Source organism: Bombina bombina, chromosome 6 (assembly GCF_027579735.1).
Source record: "Bombina bombina isolate aBomBom1 chromosome 6, aBomBom1.pri, whole genome shotgun sequence".
Lineage (NCBI taxonomy): Eukaryota > Metazoa > Chordata > Amphibia > Anura > Bombinatoridae > Bombina > Bombina bombina.
Window position 1 is genome coordinate 899,287,336 of NC_069504.1, and position 24,345 is coordinate 899,311,680.

The 24,345-nt window shown below is 39.5% G+C and overlaps 1 protein-coding gene across 1 annotated transcript in view; it reads right to left on the reverse strand.

Moving 5' to 3' along the window:
- PIAS1 (protein inhibitor of activated STAT 1) overlaps positions 1-24,345 on the reverse strand; it is a gene marked incomplete in the record, with an annotated part of 380,233 nt that overhangs the window by 348,079 nt on the left and 7,809 nt on the right. Inside the window, 1 exon segment of the mRNA XM_053719576.1 lies at positions 11,594-12,035. Coding sequence (XP_053575551.1) covers positions 11,594-12,035 — 442 coding nt within the window.

A 24,345-nucleotide genomic window follows, 5' to 3' on the forward strand; every position in this document is an offset into this window, starting at 1 on the left:
CGTAAAAAATGGACACTCTACATTTAAACCTTCCAATTTCCTATACAAATACATTAAAGGGACAGTACACTGAAATGGTTTTTCCATTAATGTATTTTCAGTGACTTGTTATACCAGCTGCAGAGTATAAAATATTTGAGAGATTGCATTTTCAGGTTTGTGTATATGAAGTAGCTGTTTTTGTGCTTTGAAATGACAATTACAATGGGATGAACTTAAAGGTAATATCAGATCTCCTTATGTCATAAGTTTGTGTACACACACATTTGCTTCCTTATCTTATATTTGTCTGGAACACCAGAACAATGAAAAATCATCATTTTATTGCTCAACTACCCTGCAGCCCACTGAGAGTGTAACTTCTTCTGCTGGCTGCGTTTACTTAGGCTTGTCAATAGCCTATACTCCAGTATCAAAACTTTCAGTATAGGTGGCTATAACAGACTAAATCAGCCATTTAAAATGCTGAATTAGGAGTAAAGGAGCTACTTGTAACCAATTTAATTTGAAGTTCAGATTAAAGGGATATGAAACCCATTTTTTTTTTCTCCTTTCGTGATTCAGATAGAGCTAGTAATTTTAAGCAACTTTCTAATTTACTCCCATTATCAATTTTTCTTCATTCTCTTGCTATCTTTATTTGAAAAGCAAGAACGTAAGTTTAGAAGACAGCCCATATTTGGTTAATAACCTGGGTTGCGCTTGCCGATTGGTGGATAAATTCACCCACCAATAAACAAGTGCTGTCCAGTGTTCTAAACCAACAATTGGCTGGCTCCTTAGCTTAGATGTCTTTCAACTAAAGATAGCAAGAGAAAGAAGAAAAATGAATAGGAGTCAACTAGAAAGTTGCATGCTCCATCTGAATCATGAAAGAAAAAAAAATTGGGTTTAGTGTCCCTTTAAGTGCTATTGCATTGTCTTTTTAGCATGCAAATCTACTGTATGTACTGGTCCTTTAAGTTACTCCCTGCATATATTTAACGTGCTAAATTGTAAAACTCCTTTAAAACCCATTTAGTTTCTTTATTAACATACTTTTCCATGCAAAAAAAAATAAAATTATAATATAAGTGTATATAGTGCCTTTTCATATACAGAACCTATTTAAATTATATAATGCTTTAAAAGCTTTTCAACCTTGTTATACCCAGTAGCACAGCTTTTAAAACAATTTGTTGGAGATGCCATTAAATACTGTAAAATTGCATTACCAAATTCAAAATGAAAAAAAGTGTATTAATACCAATTCCAAATGAGGATTTTTTTTATTATGCTTAAAGGGACAGTAAACCTTAAAAATAATGTTATATAATTCCGCACATAGTGCAGAATTATATAACATATTAGCCAAACATTACAAAACATAATGTACCCTATTCATTTTTTTTATAAAACGCTGTTTTATAGACCCGCTCTCTGTACTCTGCTGAGTGGGTCTGTTATATTTACTCAGCGCATCGGGCCAGCTGTATAGTCACAGCCCGGCCCGGCCCGACCGCGCAATAAGACTAAGTGCAGCTCGCTCCTGCTGTCAGACAGAGTAGGAGCGAGCTGCACTTAGTCTTATTGCGCGGTCGGGCCGGGCTGTGACTATAAAGCTGGCCCGATGCGCTGAGTAAATATAACAGACCCACTCAGCAGAGTACAGAGAGCGGGTCTGTAAAACAGCGGGTTTTTTAAAAAAAAATTAATAGGGTACATTATGTTTTGTAATGTTTGGCTAATATGTTATATAATTCTGCACTATGTGCAGAATTATATAACATTTTTAAAGTTTACTGACACTTTAACTGATCATTTAATTTACGATGGCGAGAGTCCATGAGCCATTACTCCTGGGATTCAACTCCAGGCCACTAGGAGGCAGCAAATATTCCCAAAGCTCTACAAGCACTTAATCTCTTCCACATATCTGGTATTCTAGTCTGATGTTTATCCAAGAAAGGAGAAGTATAAAGGTAGGGAAATGGTGCAAGTTACACCTGTTGCCAGAAAAATTAAAGTAAATAAAAATGGGCGGGTTTTGGGGACTCTGCCATGAAAGGAAATCGGGTAAGAATAAATTGTTTTCTTTCATACGGTGTAAGAGTCCACAAGTATTTGGGTGGGACAAAAACTTAAATTATGCTTAACTGATAATTATTTTCTTCAGATGGAAAGAGTCCATAGCTGCATTCATTACTTTTGGGAAAATCAGAACCTGGCCACCTAGAGTAGGCAAAGACACCCCAGCCAAAGGCTTAAAAACTCCTCCCACTTCCCTCATCCACCAGTCATTCTGCCGAGGAACAGTAGAACATACATCAGGGTAAAAAGGTGCCAGAAGAACAAAAATAACAGGCGCCCCACCGAAAAAAAAAAAAAAATACGGGTGGGGAGCTGTTATTTAACTTTTTTTTCATAAATGGAGAGAGTCCACAGCTGCATTCATTACTTTTGGGAAAATACCCAAGCTATAGAGGACACTGAATGCAAAAATGGGAGGGTACAAGTGGCAGCCCATTCTGAGGGCACCAGGCCTGAAAACCCCTACCCAACAAAATCCTGCTTCGTCCGAAGCCGAGAACAACTTTGAAAACCAAAAAGAAAAAGCCCAAGGACACTGACCCGCAGATAGTCCACAACCTTGCTAGAGACCGCAGGAACTAGACTCGACTGAGTCAACAGCCTCCAAGAGACACCGTCCCCAGCAGTTGGTCTCCAAACACCACACCCCTTACTAAAGAAAGGGAACAAAGAAGAAAAAGCCTTAGGGGACTCAAGGCACTGTTCATTTTATCAACCTCGAAAGGAGGGAAGGCTAAGTAGACAAACTATGTCAGGCTAACAGAGACCCAACTAGTCTCATAGAAACAAGGGGAGGCAACGCCCAGACCCCAGAAATACAGAGGCCAGGAGTCTGAAACAGAGAGAGAGGATCTTCCCCTAACAGTGCAACCACACTCTAGTAGCAACTGAAGACGAAGGTCCCCAAGTCGCAAAAAGGTATCTCAGAATACTGAATACTGAAATATTCAGAACGAAACCTCGCCCAGCAAGCTCAGATAGGTCTGACGAACAACACCTGAAGCAAAAACACTGCACGCTGCAGTCATCTAAAAATGACAAACTTAAAAATACTTGCAGGGCAAGCAGCTGAAGATAGGATCCTTCAGATTGCCAAGTATCCACTAACTAGCGGATAACGTCGCAGGCTAAGAGCCACCAGTCCTTCCCACAAATCTTGAATGTGGAGAAAGGAGAAACTTCAAAAAGGCTTACTGTACCTTAAATGATCCGAGGTCGAAGTAGCAGAGCAACAGATCTCAGATCCTGCTCCAACACCAGACCAGCCCAAGCGAGACAGACATATCTGATAGACATGGGGACAGAAAGACCCCAACCACAAGCCCCCAGGGAATGGAAAGAAAAAGGGGGGGGGGGGGAGAAACTCACCCACCCCAATAGAGCTTAGGTGCCAACCCAATCTGCTCCTTCAAAATAAGGCACTCCCAAGGAGAACCCCCCTAGGACCCGGAACAGAGAATTGTAACAGGTCTTCCTACGGATCTATTGCACTTTTCTTAGTCTCTACGTAGAGAGATCAATTTCCAACAGGTGGAACAGAGCCCACAGAGCAGAAGCTGCCCCTTACAGAAATAAGCCACCTGATCCAATCTCCTACACACAGGGCAGGACACAGACCCTCAGGAGAAAGGAAACCCCAGCTCATAAGGAAGACAAACTATCCCCTCCAAAGGGAAGGGCACAGATAATGGCGTACATGTCCACAAGACATGAAGCCATAGCATGATCAAAACACGGACCGAATGAAACATTATTCAGACACCACTGTTGACCAAGAGAAAAAAAGAAAAAAAAACCTCCTCAGAGCACACTCCGTCCGAAGGACAAGTCAGGCCTTAAAGTTTATAACCAGTACCCAAAAGGTGGATGTGGCCTACCTGCTTGCAAGCCCAATGAGCTAGCCCCTATGTCGCAACATAGGGTCCCTGAAAAAAAAAAAAAAAAAAAAAAACTGGGTCAACCCAAACCGGTCCATTGGATCATAAGTCTCCAGACATCCAAGACAAGAACGCCGGACCCGGAACCCAGAATCGCCCTAGAACTAACACCACCCTCAGGGAACCCAAGATGCCCGTCTGAAGCAATCAGACCTCACAGGGGATGAGAACTGGGAAACCCGGAGAACGGGTACAGGACTCATAATTCCCAGCCCAAAAGGGAAGAGAACACCCTTAGCCGGAGGGCAACCCCCCCAGCAAGGTACTAGGCCGCGACAAAGTCACACAATTTCTCTAGAGCCCAAAAGGCCAAGGGCAGAACTAAGTGAAATGAAAACGAGAACATTGTCACCTGAAAGAGTAGAAAGGCTAGTCTCCATAATCCTTTCAGATTAACGTTCCAGAGGACAACCCAAAAGGAGAAGAATGCAAAGTGTCCCGAACCCAGCCAGAAAAACGACCCCTAAGCAAAAAGCTGGGGAAAATCCATCGCCCCTGATATGGAGACAACTAACTCCCGAAGGAAGACAGCCTCACGGCCTTCACTTCCTAATTAAGTGGCCAAAGGCGCCTAAAAAAAACCAAAAAAAACAAACAGACGAAGTCCAGAAAGTCTCGACCCAAAGGAAGAGAATAAGTCCTAAAAAGGACACATCCAAAGAGACCATGAAAGGTAAAACCGCAAGAACGGCGGTGTGAATTACCTAAATCCTCCAAGCCTCCAACCCACAACGGGAAGGAACACTAGTTCCCGGAAAATTTGAGAAATGACTGAGTATATCGCCGCAGATCTCAACTGAGTCCCGGCCCACTAGATTGAAAGGCGAATGAGGACTGAACCAATCCCCCATGCCCCTAAGCAACCACGGACCCTCAACTCCTCTCAGGATGCTCATAGAAGCTTGTAAAATAAAAACTAGACACCCACACAAATCATATTGTGATCACTAGGCGCCCTCACCGGACCAACCGGACATATAAAAAGGTGCCACGTGTCTGAACTAGGCCTCAAGGACAGAAGGATTTGTACCCAGTCAGGACCAGCCTGAAACCAAGGGCCCCAGCACTGTCAAGGCCACAGAGTCTCCCCCGATGATGGCAGGATAAAGAACAGTAAGACAGGCTTGTTTTGTTTTTTAAACAGTGCGACCACAAAATCACGAGTATCAATTCCAGAAAGGAAAGTTCCCGAAGGAAACATCACATCACAACATGAGCTTTAGACCATATAAAAATAAAAAGATAAGGAAGAACGGACAGACCTGCAGGACCAGCCAAACAGGGGTCCGAGACTACCAAGCTCAAAACTGGAATAGGATACACAAATAAAGACTACAAGAAGATTACTTTATCCCCTTATGTCTATGTATGCAAGCCAGTCGAAGAGTAAGACTGAGAATTACCAGACCCATTAAGAGTGGGATCCTCCAGCAACGCCAAAAACGTGCCTTAGTAGGACACTAATGCTCGCCAGTCTATAATGAAAGGCACAACATACCTCATACGAAAGGAAATACCGGCCCCAAAGGTTGACCCCCTGAGGCCTCAGGGGCAGTCGCTCCCCCAGAAGGCTGAACAGGACCAGGCGATCCCACGACTGACGAGCCCCGGTTAACGAAACACGGGACAATATCGTAAGCACAATCCCAGGAGGTGCAAACGCGCCAGCGCCAAAGATATGGCCATGCGGAACCATGTTGTAACCTCTGGTAGGAACAGGCCACACTCCCTAGAAAGGATAAGTAGCGTTTGGGTTACCTGCATGCGTAGTAAGAGTTGATGGTAGGGAACTCGTCTCGTGAGAAATAGGACTGATAGGACTACTGACAGGAAATAGAGAAGCCGATAGGACTACTTAAAACTCCAGTCCCATGCCGAAGAGTACTACCCTCCATAACAGACTATCAAAAACTTCTGACACTTCTCTGCAACCTCCTGGGACAAAAGGCAAAGAATGACTGGGGGATGAGGGAAGTGGGAGGAGTATTTAAGCCTTTGGCTGGGGTGTCTTTGCCTCCTCCTGGTGGCCAGGTTCTGAATGCAGCTGTGGACTCTTTCCATTTATGAAGAAAACAAATGTTAAAGGGATACTAAACCCAAATTTTTTCTTTAATGATTCAGATTCAGCATGCAATTTTAAGCAACTTTCTAATTTACTCCTACAATCATTTTTTCTCTTATCTTTATTTAAAAAGTAGGAATTTAAAGCTTAGGAGCCAGCATATTTTAGGTTCAGCACCATGGATAGTGCTTGCTTATTGGTGGATACAGTTAGCAAACCAATAAGCAAACATAACCCAGGTTCTCAACCAAAAATGGGCCGGCTCTTAAGCTTACATTTCTGCTTTTTAAATAAAGTAAATTTGAAAGTTACTTAAAATTGCATGTTCTATCTGAATTATTAAAGAAAAAAAAAAAAAGGGTTTAGTGTCCCATTAAAGGAATGCACCCAATTACCAAACTTTGTCGCCTCAAGGACTTGCCTACCAAACACATTAAATGGTAGAATTTAGATAAGATAATATTGAATACATTTGCAAGGCAGCAATATACTTTCATTCTAAAAAAATCCAAGAAAAATAAACCGATCTAGAAGAAAAAAAAAAAAAAAAACAACTTGATAATCAAGAAATTTTGCCAAAAAGCTAAAGAAACGGATGTGGCCCTCTGATCTTTACGTGGATCAAGGGACGAACAAATTCAAGGATTGTCTAAAAACAAAAATAATAAACTTTGTAATTTGAAACTAGTAAGAGATCAAATGAATTATTTGGATTAGGATAATGAGATGGGCTATATAATCTGATATGTAAATTTTATTTTTGTGTGTGGATAACACTATTTATAATAATTTTGTATAAGACTAGAATACCAGAGAGGTGGGAAGGACTAAGTATTCAGTGCTTCGGGTATCTTCGCCTCATTCTAGTGAGCAAAAGTTTAATTCCAGGAGTAACGGCTCTCGGATTCTCACAGAACAGATTAATACTAATACTACTACTAACAACATTTATTACCCATTCACCGGTTTTGTATAACCAAGTTATATTAAAGGGACAGATTACACCAATTTTCATATAACTGCATGTAATAGACACTACTATAAAGAAGAATATGATAAAGGATGTACAAATCCAGTGTAAAACCTTTTATAAACACTAAGAAGCTCCTAGTTTAGCACCTTTAATGAGGTTAGGCTGAGACACCCAGTGAAAGGGGCTGGGAAATCAGGAACCACAGACACCTCCCCCCCCCCTTCTATATATAAAAATACCCTTTAGACTACAGGTTTTCAAACCTGTCCTCAAGTCTCCCCAACAGGCCAGGATTTCAGGACTAACTTGGGTAAGAGCAGGTAAAATAAACATTTTTACTAATGAGTTGATTATTGCACCTGTTCTCCACAGTTCAGATATCTTCAAAATGTGGCTTGTTTGGTAGGCCTGAGGACAGGTTTGAAAACCAGTGCTTTAGACAAACAGGAACAGGAGCAGGAGGAGTCTGTAGACATCAGGCTACATCTAATACTTTGGGGCTTGGTTAGAAGTCTGAAAATCAGCACAAAGTTGATAAAAAAAAAACAACACATTTATGCTTACCACATAAATTAATTTTCTTTCTTGGCAGGGAGAGACCACAAATGTATTCATAACCTATAGGATGATATACTTCACCTGGAAAGCAGGGGGCGGCAAAGACAACCCAAAGTATTAAATATCCCTCCCCTCTCAGTAGTCCAAGACGAAGATAAGGAAAAGTAAAGAGATAAAAAAGGGGTACAGAGGTGCCAAAGACTGCCGCCACTACATTATTACAGGACATGTTTGTGGACTCAATGCCAAGAAAGAAAATTTATCATCAGGTAAGCATAAATTATGTTTTCTTTCTAATGGCAGCGAGTCCACAAATTAATTTAAAACCTATGGAAAACTAATACCCAAACTGTGGAGTCTACAAAAGTTTTAGAGAGGGAAAAGTAGAGAAGGTAGTCTCAAGTACTAGGCACCACCACTTGAAGAATCCTTCTCCCAAAATATACCTCCGCTGAGGCAAATCAAACCGGCAAAAACAAGATCGAATAACAGCCCTACTGTTTAACTATAGTCTCGTTTTTGAAAGTCCAGTAAGTGAACACCACACAAGTAGAATGTGATGGATGCTGTTGACCTACTTCTACATAAGCAAAAACTAAAAATTTATGAGCCAGGACAGGGAAACGGCTGTGGCTTCCAGACCCTTGCACTTACCAGAATACAGGATAAACAAGGAAGATAATTGATGAAGTTCCTTGGTAGCATGTAGATAAAACTTTAAAGCTCAAACATCTAGATTATGCAATAAACTGAGGAGGAGAAAGGAATGAAATAAAGACAGGTCAAACATTTCCATGATTGATATCATGAGATGAGACAACCTTAGGAAGAAAACCCCATCTTTGCCCGAAGTACAATGGTACACAAATGTAACACCAGATAAGGCGGATCACACTGTAAAAGGCAGATAAGCCTAAGAATCTCTGAGCAGAGGAAACAGAAGCTACACTTTCCATGTTAATAGAATGCATAGAGCCTGTGGAAGAACTCCAAAAACCAGATTAAAAAGGGTCAATCAAGTCCAAAAAAAAGAAAAAAACGTTCATGATTAAAATAGGGAATGTAATTTTAAACAACTTTCCAATTTACTATCATCACCAATTTTGTTTTTTTAGTTAAAAGCTAAACCTAGGAGGTTCATATGCTAATTTCTTAGACCTTGAAGACTGCCTCTTATCTGAATGCACTTTGACCACTAGAGGGCATTAGTTCATGTGTTTCATATAGATAACATTGAGCTCATGCACGTGAAGTTACCCTGGAGTGAGCACGGATTGGCTAAAATGCAAGTCTGTCAAAACAGGCGAGCAGTCTGCAGAGGCTTAGATACAAGGTAATTACAGAGGTAAAACGTGTATTATAACTGTTGGTTATGCAAAACTGGGGAATGGGTAATAAAGAAAGTATCTTTCTTTTTAAACAACAAAAAATCTGATGTTGACTGTCCCTTTAAATAAAGCTTTTAGTGTAGATAAAGTTTTTCATATACATGCATTAGCTATTTTTCTTCTTATGCTGCTAAAAATGAGACTTCCTCCCTGAAAGCACACTAGTTAGGGAGTGAGGAGAAAACTACATTGGTATTCAAAAGCAGTGAAAGCACTGCAAGTTTTTGTCTCATTTTTAGCAGCATTAACAGATAATTAGCTAATGCATGTATATGGCAAATCAGGTGATAGTGTTTCAATCACTGTGCAGCCTTAGGGGTCGATTTATCAAGCTGCGGTGGACAGGAGCGCACATACACGCCCCTATCCGCCGCAGCTCACATCTGACGGGCTGAAACCTGCTGCCGGAATTCAGCATTGCACAAGAACGCAATTTTGTGCTCTTGTGTAATGCCACCCCCTGCCCGCTCAGTCACACGCGGGCAGGAGCTGTCAGTCTCCGCGGTCGGACGAGAGGTTAGGGAAGCAGCAGTCTGATGACCGCTGCTGGTTAAAAACGGACTGCAGGTTCTCTTGTGATAAGAAATTAGTATGTTCAGAACTGGTAATGCAATAATCCATCAGATATGTCTATTCCCCATATAAGAAATAAGTAGATCTAAAAGCCGATAATGCAAAAAAAAAAAAAAATATTATCCGGTAAGAAATAAGCATGGTTAAACAGATATGTATGATCTCTTCTTTATGTAAGATCAAGTATTTTTTTATTAAAGTGTAATGTTGATAACCCACCAGATAAGATTATTATCTATATAACCAATAATTGGTAAAAACTAACAGATATGCTCATTCATCAGAAATGTTTTCTAAATAAGAAATAACTGATTAAAGTACTAGAATGTACAGATAAGCCACCAGACATGAATAATCACTATATAAAAGAGGTAAGGAGAAAACTGACAGCAGGAGCGAGCTACACTTAGTCTTATGGCGCGGTCAGGCCGGGCTGCGACTATACAGCTGGCCCGATGCGCTGTGTGGATATAACAGACCTGCTCAGCAGAGTACAGAGAGCGGGTCTGTAAAACAGCGTTTTTTTTAAAAAAATATTAAAAAAGGGTACATTAAGTTTTAGAAAGTTTGGCTAATATAATGTTATATAATTCTGCACTATGTGCAGAATTATATAACATTATTTTTAAAGTTTACTGACACTTTAAGTATAGGCTGTTAAGCTGTGTAAACACATCAAGCAGAAGAAATTACGCTCCATGTGGGAGAGGCAATTCTAAAATGTTCCTTCGAAGACCATAGGTAGGAATAGCACAGGTAAAAAGCTTTCAAATGTCTATATAGAGGCAAAAAGCACTATTTGTAAACAATTTAATACACTCCAGCAGATAAAATGGATTAGGAACAAATTTAAAGGGGAGAAAATATTTGGGTACTCTTTCCCTTTAATTTTTGGCCTCTCTCAGAATTGAGGGACAAAAACAATTAAAGGAAGTGGCATTTAGAAGTTGTATTGTCCTTTAAGAAGAACGTTTGTTAACTCAATGAGAGTCTATAGCATCATTAAAGTTTAAAGAAGACATGCTAGAAATCACTAAAAGCAGGGTGGAGAGGACCCAGAACAGTTGCCAATCTCAGGGGTTTCAGAGGTAATAAGTGTGACCAGCCTGTAAATCTAGGGGCCCTATGGACCTGCAGCCCTCCTTAACCACTGTATTAACCTGCATGAAAGCGGTCATCTTTTTCTCATCCATCAAACCCAACTTTTAAAGAGGCAAAATCTTACAAATGCAGCACTGTAAACACGTTTTGTAACTTATCTAGCTCAGAATAAAAGTGCGAACCTCTGTATCATCTAAATTTGTAATCTATGCATTATACAACGTCGATAAATACTAACTCATGCAGTTGATAATTAACATTTCCACACCACCAGTGGCACGAGTCTTCCTTGTCCAGCAGGACATATAAAGGGAGACATGCAATCAAGTCAGCAAGTGCCAATGACTAACACTCTACATAGCAAATCTGTCATATGATATAGTGTACCTAGTAGAAATTTGCGGTTTTATTTTAACTCAAAATTTCAGTTTATTTGGACAACATACTAAGCTGTTTTTATTTTAAAGGGACATGCCACCCACATTTTTTCTTTTATGATTTAGAAAGAGAATGCAATTTTAAACAACTTTCTAATTTACTTATCTAATTTGTTTTATTCTCTTGATATTCTTTGATGAAAAGCATATCTAGATATGCTCACTAGCTGCTGATTGGTTGCTGCACATAGAAGCCTTGTGTGATTGGCTCACCATGTGCATTGCTTTTTCTTCAACTAAGGATATTTAAAAAATTAAGCAAAATAAATAATGGAAGTAAATTGTAATGTTTAAATTTCTATTCTCTATCAGAATCATGAAAGAAAGATTTAGGGTTTAGTGGCCCATTAAGTAAATAAATATCTCCATAGAGATGGCATTGGATTATGTTAAAAAATGCTAAATAAAGATGACAGAGGTTGAGGGATGCCACCCATCAAACAAAAAAAAATAAAAAAAATAAAAAAATAAAAGAATTCTGCAGTCAGACTTACCTAAACTTGTGGGTTTGATGAGCTCATCCAACAGATCATAGAACGGCAGTTTCTGCAGTTTGATATCCGGATGGACAGGGTGAAGATTAGCTGTAAGGTGAGGGAGTTCCAGTTCATGTTTAGGTCCCAAGAGGGAGACAGGGAGAAGTGGGGAGGAGGCAGGATGACTGTCATAAGAAAGAGGAATGGAGGATGGTGACAGGTTGGCAGGCATGGTACTGGAGTGTACAGTGGGCAGTGAGAAGTCAGCGGGTGTAAGGATTTTTAGTGGAAACCGCCGTCGGTACAATTCCTTTATTTTCATTTGAACAGCAGGGCTACAACCAGCCTTTAACAAATGAAGAGCCTTAGTCAGGAGTTCGTGTTTGCGTCCGTGTTTATTGCGTCCGGCGTATCCCAAAAGAACTTGCAGTTCAGAAACTCTAAGGCTCATAACCATTTGCTTGAAAAACAGAAAAAAAAAAAATCATTGAAGGTCATAAGGATGTGAAGTACAGTTATATAGAAAATTTACTTTGCAATATACTTTCATTGTTTAAAATCTCAATAAAGGAGGGCAAAAAAAACATAATTTATGCTTACCTGATAAATTCCTTTCTTCTGTTGTGTGATCAGTCCACGGGTCATCATTACTTCTGGGATATTATCTGCTCCCCTACAGGAAGTGCAAGAGGATTCACCCAGCAGAGTTGCTATATAGCTCCTCCCCTCTACGTCACCTCCAGTCATTCGACCAAAGACCAACGAGAAAGGAGAAGCCAAGGGTGTAGTGGTGACTGGATTATAATTTAAAAAATATTTACCTGCCTTAAAAAACAGGGCGGGCCGTGGACTGATCACACAACAGAAGAAAGGAATTTATCAGGTAAGCATAAATTATGTTTTCTTCTGTTATGTGTGATCAGTCCACGGGTCATCATTACTTCTGGGATACCAATACCAAAGCAAAAGTACACGGATGACGGGAGGGATAGGCAGGCTCATTATACGGAAGGAACCACTGCCTGAAGAACCTTTCTCCCAAAAATAGCCTCCGAAGAAGCAAAAGTGTCAAATTTGTAAAATTTGGAAAAAGTATGAAGCGAAGACCAAGTTGCAGCCTTGCAAATCTGTTCAACAGAGGCCTCATTCTTAAAGGCCCAAGTGGAAGCCACAGCTCTAGTGGAATGAGCTGTAATTCTTTCAGGAGGCTGCTGTCCAGCAGTCTCATAGGCTAAACGAATTATGCTACGAAGCCAGAAGGAGAGAGAGGTAGCCGAAGCCTTATGACCTCTCCTCTGACCAGAGTACACGACAAACAGGGAAGACGTTTGTCGAAAATCCTTAGTTGCCTGCAAGTAGAACTTGAGGGCACGAACTACATCCAGATTGTGTAGAAGACGTTCCTTCTTTGAAGAAGGATTTGGACACAAGGATGGAACAACAATCTCTTGATTGATATTCCTGTTAGTGACTACCTTAGGTAAAAACCCAGGTTTAGTACGCAGAACTACCTTGTCTGAGTGAAAGATCAGATAAGGAGAATCACAATGTAAGGCTGATAATTCAGAGACTCTTCGAGCCGAGGAAATAGCCATTAAAAATAGAACTTTCCAAGATAACAATTTTATATCAATGGAATGAAGGGGTTCGAACGGAACACCCTGTAAAACGTTAAGAACTAAGTTTAAACTCCATGGCGGAGCAACAATTTTAAACACAGGCTTGATCCTAGCTAAAGCCTGACAAAATGCCTGGACGTCTGGATTTTCTGACAGACGCTTGTGTAACAAGATGGACAGAGCTGAGATCTGTCCCTTTAATGAGCTAGCCGATAAACCCTTTTCTAAACCTTCTTGTAGAAAGGACAATATCCTAGGAATCCTAACCTTACTCCAGGAGTAATCTTTGGATTCACACCAGTATAGGTATTTACGCCATATTTTATGGTAAATCTTTCTGGTAACAGGCTTCCTAGCCTGTATCAGGGTATCAATAACCGACTCAGAAAAACCACGTTTTGATAAAATCAAGCGTTCAATTTCCAAGCAGTCAGCTTCAGAGAAGTTAGATTTTGATGTTTGAATGGACCCTGTATCAGAAGGTCCTGTCTTAGAGGTAGAGACCAAGGCGGACAGGATGACATGTCCACTAGATCTGCATACCAAGTCCTGCGTGGCCATGCAGGTGCTATTAGAATCACTGATGTTCTCTCCTGTTTGATTTTGGCAATCAATCGAGGAAGCAGCGGGAAGGGTGGAAACACATAAGCCATCCTGAAGTTCCAAGGTGCTGTCAAAGCATCTATCAGAACCGCTCCCGGATCCCTGGATCTGGATCCGTAGCGAGGAAGTTTGGCGTTCTGGCGAGACGCCATGAGATCTATATCTGGTTTGCCCCAACGTCGAAGTATTTGGGCAAAGACCTCCGGATGAAGTTCCCACTCCCCCGGATGAAAAGTCTGGCGACTCAAGAAATCCGCCTCCCAGTTCTCTACTCCCGGGATGTGGATTGCTGACAGGTGGCAAGAGTGAGACTCTGCCCAGCGAAATATCTTTGATACTTCCATCATTGCTAGGGAGCTTCTTGTCCCTCCCTGATGGTTGATGTAAGCTACAGTCGTGATGTTGTCCGACTGAAACCTGATGAACCCCCGAGTTTTTAACTGGGGCCAAGCTAGAAGGGCATTGAGAACTGCTCTCAATTCCAGAATGTTTATTGGCAGGAGACTTTCCTCCTGACTCCATTGTCCCTGAGCCTTCAGAGAATTCCAGACAGCGCCCCAACCTAGTAGGCTGGCGTCTGTTGTTACAATTGTCCAGTCCGGCCTGCTGAATGGCATCCCCCTGGACAGATGTGGCCGAGAAAGCCACCATAGAAGAGAGTTTCTGGTCTCTTGATCCAGATTCAGAGTGGGGGACAAATCTGAGTAATCCCCATTCCACTGACTCAGCATGCACAATTGCAGCGGTCTGAGATGTAGGCGTGCAAAGGGTACTATGTCCATTGCTGCTACCATTAAGCCGATCACCTCCATGCATTGAGCTACTGACGGGAGTTGAATGGAATGAAGGACACGGCATGCATTTAGAAGCTTTGTTAATCTGTCTTCTGTCAGATAAATCTTCATTTCTACAGAATCTATAAGAGTCCCCAAGAATGGAACTCTTGTGAGAGGAAAGAGAGAACTCTTCTTTTCGTTCACTTTCCATCCATGCGACCTTAGAAATGCCAGAACTAACTCTGTATGAGACTTGGCAGTTTGAAAGCTTGAAGCTTGTATCAGAATGTCGTCTAGGTACGGAGCTACCGAAATTCCTCGCGGTCTTAGTACCGCCAGAAGGGCACCCAGAACCTTTGTGAAGATTCTTGGAGCCGTAGCCAATCCGAATGGAAGGGCTACAAACTGGTAATGCCTGTTTAAGAAGGCAAACCTTAGATACCGGTAATGATCTTTGTGAATCGGTATGTGAAGGTAAGCATCCTTTAAATCCACTGTGGTCATGTACTGACCCTCTTGGATCATGGGTAAGATTGTCCGAATAGTTTCCATTTTGAACGATGGAACTCTTAGGAATTTGTTTAGGATCTTTAAATCCAAGATTGGCCTGAAAGTTCCCTCTTTTTTGGGAACCACAAACAGGTTTGAGTAAAACCCTTGTCCTTGTTCCGACCGCGGAACCGGATGGATCACTCCCATTAATAATAGATCTTGTACACAGCGTAGAAACGCGTCTTTCTTTATTTGGTTTGTTGACAACCTTGACAGATGAAATCTCCCTCTTGGGGGAGATAATTTGAAGTCTAGAAGGTATCCCTGAGATATGATCTCTAGCGCCCAGGGATCCTGGACATCTCTTGCCCAAGCCTGGGCGAAGAGAGAGAGTCTGCCCCCCACTAGATCCGGTCCCGGATCGGGGGCCCTCGGTTCATGCTGTCTTAGGGGCAACAGCAGGTTTCCTGGCCTGCTTGCCCTTATTCCAGGACTGGTTAGGTTTCCAGCCTTGTCTGTAACGAGCAACAGCTCCTTCCTGTTTTGGTGCAGTGGAAGTTGATGCTGTTCCTGTTTTGAAATTCCGAAAGGGACGAAAATTAGACTGTCTAGCCTTAGCTTTGGCTTTGTCTTGAGGTAGAGCGTGGCCCTTACCTCCTGTAATGTCAGCAATCATTTCTTTCAAACCGGGCCCAAATAAAGTTTGCCCCTTGAAAGGTATATTAAGTAATTTGGACTTAGAAGTTACATCAGCCGACCAGGATTTTAGCCACAGCGCCCTACGTGCCTGAATGGCGAATCCTGAATTCTTAGCCGTAAGTTTGGTTAAATGTACTACGGCCTCCGAAATGAATGAATTAGCTAGTTTAAGGACTCTAAGCCTGTCCGTAATGTCGTCCAGCGTAGCTGAACTAAGGTTCTCTTCCAGAGACTCAATCCAAAATGCTGCCGCAGCCGTAATCGGCGCGATGCATGCAAGGGGTTGCAATATAAAACCTTGTTGAACAAACATTTTCTTAAGGTAACCCTCTAATTTTTTATCCATAGGATCTGAAAAAGCACAGCTATCCTCCACCGGGATAGTGGTACGCTTAGCTAAAGTAGAAACTGCTCCCTCCACCTTAGGGACCGTTTGCCATAAGTCCCGTGTGGTGGCGTCTATTGGAAACATCTTTCTAAATATTGGAGGGGGTGAGAACGGCACACCGGGTCTATCCCACTCCTTAGTAACAATTTCAGTTAATCTCTTAGGTATAGGAAAAACGTCAGTACTCGCCGGTACCGCAAAGTATTTATCCAACCTACACATTTTCTCTGGTATTGCAACAGTGTTACAATCGTTAAGAGCTGCTAAGACCTCCCCTAGTAATACACGGAGGTTTTCCAATTTAAAATTTGAAATATCTGAATCCAATCTGCTTGGATCAGAACCGTCACCTACAGAATGAAGCTCTCCGTCCTCATGCTCTGCAAGCTGTGACGCAGTATCAGACATGGCCCTAGAATTATCAGCGCACTCTGTTCTCACCCCAGAGTGATCACGCTTGCCTCTTAGTTCTGGTAATTTAGCCAAAACTTCAGTCATAACAGTAGCCATATCTTGTAATGTTATCTGTAATGGCTGCCCAGATGTACTAGGCGCCATAATATCACGCACCTCCCGGGCGGGAGATGCAGGTACTGACACGTGAGGCGAGTTAGTCGGCATAACTCTCCCCTCGCTGTTTGGTGAAATTTGTTCAATTTGTACAGATTGGCTTTTATTTAAAGTAGCATCAATACAGTTAGTACATAAATTTCTATTGGGCTCCACCTTGGCATTGGAACAAATGACACAGGTATCTTCCTCTGAATCAGACATGTTTAACACACTAGCAATAAACATGCAACTCGGTTACAATTTTATTTAACAAAAACGTACTGTGCCTCAAGAAGCACTAAACGATTAAATGACAGTTGAAATAATGAACTGAAAAACAGTTATAGCATCACTCTTTACAAACAACACAACTTTTTAGCAAAGGTTTGTTCCCATTAGTAAAATAACACTAATTAAATTTTAAACATAAAAATTACAGAGCAACGTTTTAAATCACAGTCACTATATAAGTCTCACAGCTCTGCTGAGAGAATCTACCTCCCTTCAAAGAAGTTTGAAGACCCCTGAGTTCTGTTAGAGATGAACCGGATCATGCAGAAAATACAAGAGTAACTGACTGGAAATTTTTGATGCGTAGCAAAGAGCGCCAAAAACGGCCCCTCCCTCTCACACACAGCAGTGAGAGAGAAACGAAACTGTCATAATTAAAACAAGCAAACTGCCAAGTGGAAAAATAATGCCCAAATATTTATTCACTCAGTACCTCATTAATGCAAACGATTCTACATTCCAGCAAAAACGTTTAACATGAAAAATACCTAATAAAAGGTTTAATGTACTTTTACAGAGTAATTCCGGTGAAATACCATCCCCAGAATACTAAAATGTAGAGCATACATACATGTTCATTATAACGGTATGGCAGGATTTTTTCATCAATTCCATTCAGAAAATAAAAACTGCTACATACCTCAATGCAGATTCAACTGCCCGCTGTCCCCTGATCTGAAGTTTTTACCTCCCTCAGATGGCCGAGAAACAGCAATATGATCTTAACTACTCCGGTTAAAATCATAAGAAAAACTCTGGTAGATTCTTCTTCAAACTCTGCCAGAGAGGTAATAACACGCTCCGGTGCTATTGTAAAATAACAAACTTTTGATTGAAGTTCTAAAAACTAAGTATAATCACCATAGTCCTCTCACACCTCCTATCTAGTCTTTGGGTGCAAGAGAATGACTGGAGGTGACGTAGAGGGGAGGAGCTATATAGCAACTCTGCTGGGTGAATCCTCTTGCACTTCCTGTAGGGGAGCAGATAATATCCCAGAAGTAATGATGACCCGTGGACTGATCACACATAACAGAAGAAATAAAATAAATAAAAAGGAGGAAAACCCGCAAATTTCACAGTTAAGAGAATTGTAAGTGCAGGCTTCCTAACAATGCTACACACCTATTCTTAAACAGTGAAGCCTTGTGTACTTTAATATGGAATTGGCTAATGCTAATAAGGTGGGGGAACCTGACCACTGCAAAAACAAGTGCCAAGCAAGGTTAATGTCCCGAGTGGCGACTACATTTCATACCTTATAGCAGTATAGGGGCTAGTTGCCTTTTTAACAATCCAACCACATCGCCAGTGAATGCATATTTCAGCAGTGAGGAGGGGACAAGTTTACACAACATATGTACGTTCAGTACAAAAAATAGTTCAAAGATATGAAAAATAAATTTTCCCTGTAAATGTAGTTTATATCTTAAAATTGCTAATCTTGCCAATGAAAGGGTGGCAAGACAGATATGCGAGAGAAGGCTCACCTAAGCTGGCAGATATGGTTTAGAACTTTTTAAACTTCCTGACAATCTTTCCCTATCATAATACAGGTTACTCAGATGGAACGCCCATGAACTCTCGTAACGTCTATATATTCACCATAGCTAATTACAAGATAGAGATAGAATATATATGAACATACATATACACAAACACACACTAGAATACAGTTGTGCTCATAAGTTTACATAGCCTGGCAGAATTTATGATTTCTTGGCCATTTTTTATAGAATATGAACACCACAAAAACTTCTTTCACTCATGGTTAGTGTTTGGCTGAAGCCATACATTATCAACTGTTTAGTCTTTTTTTAATCAGAATGACAACAGAAACTACCCAAATGACCCTGATCAAAAGTTTACATACCCTGGTAACATGCACACAAGTTGAATGGCTATTAAAAAAGGTAACCATCCTCACCTGTGATCTGTTTGCATGTAATTAGTGTGCGTGTATAAAAAGGTCAATGAGTTTCTGGACTCCTGACAGGCCCTTGCATCTTTCATCCAGTGCTGCACTGACTATTCTGAGTCATTCGGAAAGCAAAATAATTGTCAAAGGATCTGTGGGAAACGGTAGTTGAACTGTTTTTTTTTTTTTTTTTTTTTTAAATATACACACACACACCAGGAAAAAGGGATATAAAAAGATATCCAAGGAATTGAGAATGCAAATCAGCAGTGTTCAAACTAATAAAGAAGTGGAAAATGAGGGGTTCTGTTGAAACCAAACCAGTCAGGTAGACCAACTAAAATTTCAGCCACAACTGCCAGGAAAATAGTTTGGGATGCAAAGACAAACCCACAAATAACTTCAGGTGAAATTCAGGACATGTGGTGTGGCTGTTTCAAGATGCACAATAAGGAGGCACTTTAAGAAAGATGGACTGCATGGTCGAGTCGCCAGAAGAAAGCCATTACTACGCAAATGCCACAAAGTATCTCGCTTACAATACGCCAAACAGCACAGAGACAAGCCTCAAACCTGGCACAAAATCATTTGGAGAGATGAGATCAAAATTGAGCTTTTTGGCCACAACCGTAAACGCTACATTCTGGAGAGGAGTCAACAAGGCCTATGATGAAAAGGTACTACTGTGAAACACGGGAGGTGGATCGTTGATGTTTTGGGGATGTGTGAGCTACAAAAAGGCACAGGAAATTTGGTCAGAGTTGATTGGTTTCAACAGAACCCATCATTTTCCACTTCCTGATTAGAGTTTGAACACTGCTGACTGGCATTCTCAATTCCTTGGATATCTTTTTAACCCTTTCCTGTTTTATACAGTTCAACTACCTTTTTCCCATAGATCCTTTGACAATTCTTCTTCTTTCCCCATGACTCAGAATCCAGAAACGTCGGTGCAGCACTGGATGAAAGATGCAAGGGTCTGTCAGGAGTCCAGAAACTCATTGACCTTTTATACACACACTAATTACTAGCAAACAGATCACAGGTGAGGATGGTTATCTTTAATAGCCATTCAAACCCCTTGTGTGCATGTTATCAGGCTAAAATCACCAGGGTATGTAAACTTTTGATCAGGGTCATTTGGGTAGTTTCTGTTGTCGTCATGATTTAAAGAGAGTAAACACAGTTGATTGATAATAAATGGCTTCAGCCAAACACGAACCATGAGTGAATGAGTTTGTGTTTTATCATTCATATTCTATGAAAAATGGCCAAGAAATCATAAATTCTGCCAGGTAAACCTATGAGCGTATATATATCTATATCTATCTCTCTCTATTAACCTTTATAAGCTGTGGGTACATGAGTATATAGTGTGTTACTGTATTTTACATACATTATATATTTAAAGTTAGCAACAAGATTTAGTGTACAGGATATTAACCCCCTGCACCATATGGGCGTAGGTACTATGTCTCAGTACTTTACACAGTGCACTGTGTTGACGTACGTTCGTCCAGCTCAGAGGTGCATGCTGCAGTCCCAAATATCAGCGGGAGCAGAAGGCATTGCCTTCATATGGTAAGGGAGCACTGATCGTGCCCCCTTACCATATAAAGACAGTGCCCATCATTACAGAAAGTGACCACGATTAGTTGGTGCTGAATGGCAGCAGTAAAAATAAAAAAAGTTTGTGAAAAAGTTAGGGTTTTTTCCCATATGATCGCGATTGGTGGCCAAATAGAGGCATTGAATATATAAAAATTGTCATAGATACCTTATGTTGTCTACTTAAAAAAAAAAAATTATATATATATATATATATATATATATATATATATATATATATATATATATATATATATATATATATATATATATATATTTATATTTTAAGGGGGGGGGGGAAGAGAACCACGCACACACTATTTCTGTTTAAACAGCAATAGCAAAAATGCTGCAAGTTCTCCGGTATTTAGGGAAAGTTTACTCTGAAATTACCAGTAGTGAAGAGGTTAATATCCTGTTAAGGAGAGTAACCATGGCTTTTTAGTTTTACAGTATTGCATTTTTTTTATTTTTAAACATTTACATAAACGTAGTTAAAATACATAAGATTATATATTTGCCAGGTGGGTGATATTAAGAAGCTGGGTGGGGGCAGTGTAGTAATCTGCAGTATTATAACATTTTCTGTTAAACTATTAAAAACAAATTGCATACGGTAACAAATTGATTTAAATGATACATTCTGCAATAAACATTGAAAAATAGATTAGCTAAAATGTATCTTAGAATGGTATTAACATATGCATAATAAAAAAAATACAATGCAAAATCCCAGTCTGAACTTTAAATGAGTTTTGTTTCTGACAAATTTCAAAGTTAGTTCCCATTTCATTAGATAATCATAAAATGCATATAAGTATATTCTGCAAATTCTTGCACATGCTCAAAGAATGTGCACATTTAGATAATTCAAGTGAATTGAAAAGGTGTCTAAATCATAACATTTTGACAAGTATTCCTTTAACATTGGCTTACATATAAGCCAGATGGCCAGTAAAATCAGATGCATACATCGTCTGAATAATGAGAAAAATTTGTTTCATGACCCTTTAAAAAAGGGACAGTCTACACTAAAATTGTTATTGTTTAAAAAGCTGGATAATGCCTTAGCTACCCATTCCCCAGCTTTGCACAACCAACATTGTATATACTTTATAACATAAAAACCTCTTAATTTCTGCCTGTTTCTAAGCCACTTATCACAGGCTTTTTTTAATTTAATTTTTTATTTGCTTTTCACAATAGAAGATCGCTAGTTCATGTGAGCCCTATAGATAACATTGTGTTCATGCACAAGAAGTTAAGATTAAGCACAACACAGTACTAAATAATGCACGTCAATAGATAAGTCAGTCATGAGATCAGGGGCCGTCAGAAGATGCTTAGATTCAAGGTAATCAGCTGTAAAATGTATATAAATATAACTGTTGGTTATGCAAAACTGGTGAATGGGTAATAAAGGGATTAGCTATATTTAAAAATTATATTGTAGACTGTCCCTTTAAGTACAGGAACAAACAATACTTCAATGTGTATTACAGTGTTGAATACCAAAGAGAAGATCTTTGAGTATCATGTCCCTTTCACTAGTTACCACATGGTACTGATAAGGACAGGAGAAAATGTAACCTCTCTATATGTTGCTGAATTAAACACATTCTTTCTGGCTCCACAAGTGCTAAAGCAACTTGCTGTAAAGCATTTAGTTATCTGGTCTCTAGTTAGCTTGGTTAGTAAACACAATATTTGCTCTAATAACAAAAGGCTACCGAGTCCAACAGTATCACAGATTAAACTATCAGTAAGCAAATATGTCAAACCAGAGAATTAAAGGGACATGAAATGCGTTTAGCTAGGTCACAGTAGTGCATTGCTTCTCCAACACAAACTTAATAAAATGCTCTAACACATTTGAGAATTTTATTTTCAATTTTAAAGCCTTTTTTTAATAAAAAAGGAGATAAACCAAATATTGTGGTTTCAGATAAACAATTAAAAAAAAATAAAATAAAGGACATACATAGCCACCAATCAGCAGCTAGCCCCCAATAGTGTATTGCTGCTCCTGAGTAAGCCGTTAAAGGGTATAAAAAGAACAAGGCAAATTTTTCTGTATGCCTTTAAACAAACTAAGAGGATGGGGCGTTCAAAGTTACATTAGCAAACAAATTATTTACAGTATTGCTATAAAAATAAATAAAAAAGTCAGTGTTTGGCAGATCTCAGGAACCAGGGATCCACAGTCCCTAGAGTTTATACTAGTAGCTAAACTACTAATATAAAAGTTTTAATCAAAAATCTTTAAGCAGCCAGACATGGGTGTTTCCCTAAATAAAACCACAACAAACAAAAACAGCAATTATTTTTAAATACCTTCTTCTAAATAGAGGCAAACAAAAAGGTTTGTTAAATAATTACTAACGGCTCACATATTTTCATTCACATTTCTCCAACAAATTCAATCTACCTTATGATATCTAGAACCGAAGCTCCATTTCTTTATAAAATACATTTTGATATTGCCCATATGACATCACTTCATCCAGCCCTCAAAAATGGGCCGTACACGGTATCACACAATGACAAATCCGATGTCTAGTTTTAGCATGTAATTAGAAGATTACCTAAAACTATGCATTTTGATTGGTTTATTTGCGCTTGCGCAGAATGCGGCACAGATGCCGACATTACCCACACTGGATTCCCAATAACGCATGCGCCTTTTACTTTCAAATTGGTTAGATAGGTTCTCCAGCCTTTCTACAGTCTTTTCGTTGTCAATATTTTATAATGCCATCATTCCAAAACTGTTCATTATTGTTAAATTATTCAGTGTTCATATTTTACTACTGAAATTATATTACAACTGCAATAGTAAAATAAAACAATTTTATTGATTTACTTACATTACTATTTCTTGCCATTTAAAAGTGGGCATAGTGAAGCATATATTATGAAATTAGCAGAAATGTTATTTGTTTTGTCTATACAATTAGTGTAAGTGCAATTCACCCATTAGGAACCCAAATCATGATTATATATTCTTTTTATATTTAAATTATTTATTAAATAATATCATATAAATTGATAAAGTTAAAATATTTTTATTATTTTGATTATTTATACCATTAAAGATTGAAATTTTAAATTATAATATTTTAGTAATTAGATTATTCAGAAAGTTTGCTCGACCTTTCTAGGGAGATTCGCTTTTGTAGTAAAGAATGCATACATATTTAATGCATAATAATACTTTATTTCAAACTTCTATTTAATAAAATAGGTTTTATTTTTATTTATTTTTATTTGCTAGTTATTTATATGAAGATTCTTAAAGTGCTCTAATGAAATATACTTACGTGTACTGCGCAGCAAATCCTTCTGATCCGCGACCGATAGGGCAGGTCTCCCACATCCAGAAATGAAAAGAAGACTGTGATGTTAACCTATATCGCGCATGCGCATCACACAGAACAATGGCCAACTTCCAACAGGAGTTGGCTGTGCGGATTGGAAAGCGGTAACCGAGTGCAAGGTAGTGGGTTTGGAAAAATTCCAATTTTCCTGGACAGTTCGCTTTGAAATGGTACGTTTTGGAAACGTGATGGGCATTGTAAAATGTCTATTTTTCATTCATATTTTAGATCTATGATTGATATTTTTGTGACTACAGCGTCCCTTTAAAACACAAGTCAAAATTAAAATATGCTGCAAGACCATGCAATTAAAGGGAAACTCAAATCAAAATCATTCAGATAGAGCATGCAATTTTAAACAACGTTCAAATTTATTTCCATTAAAAAAAACAAAAAAAAAAACTGCAGTCTCTTTATATTTAAAGATCTACTGCGTTGACTGGTAAG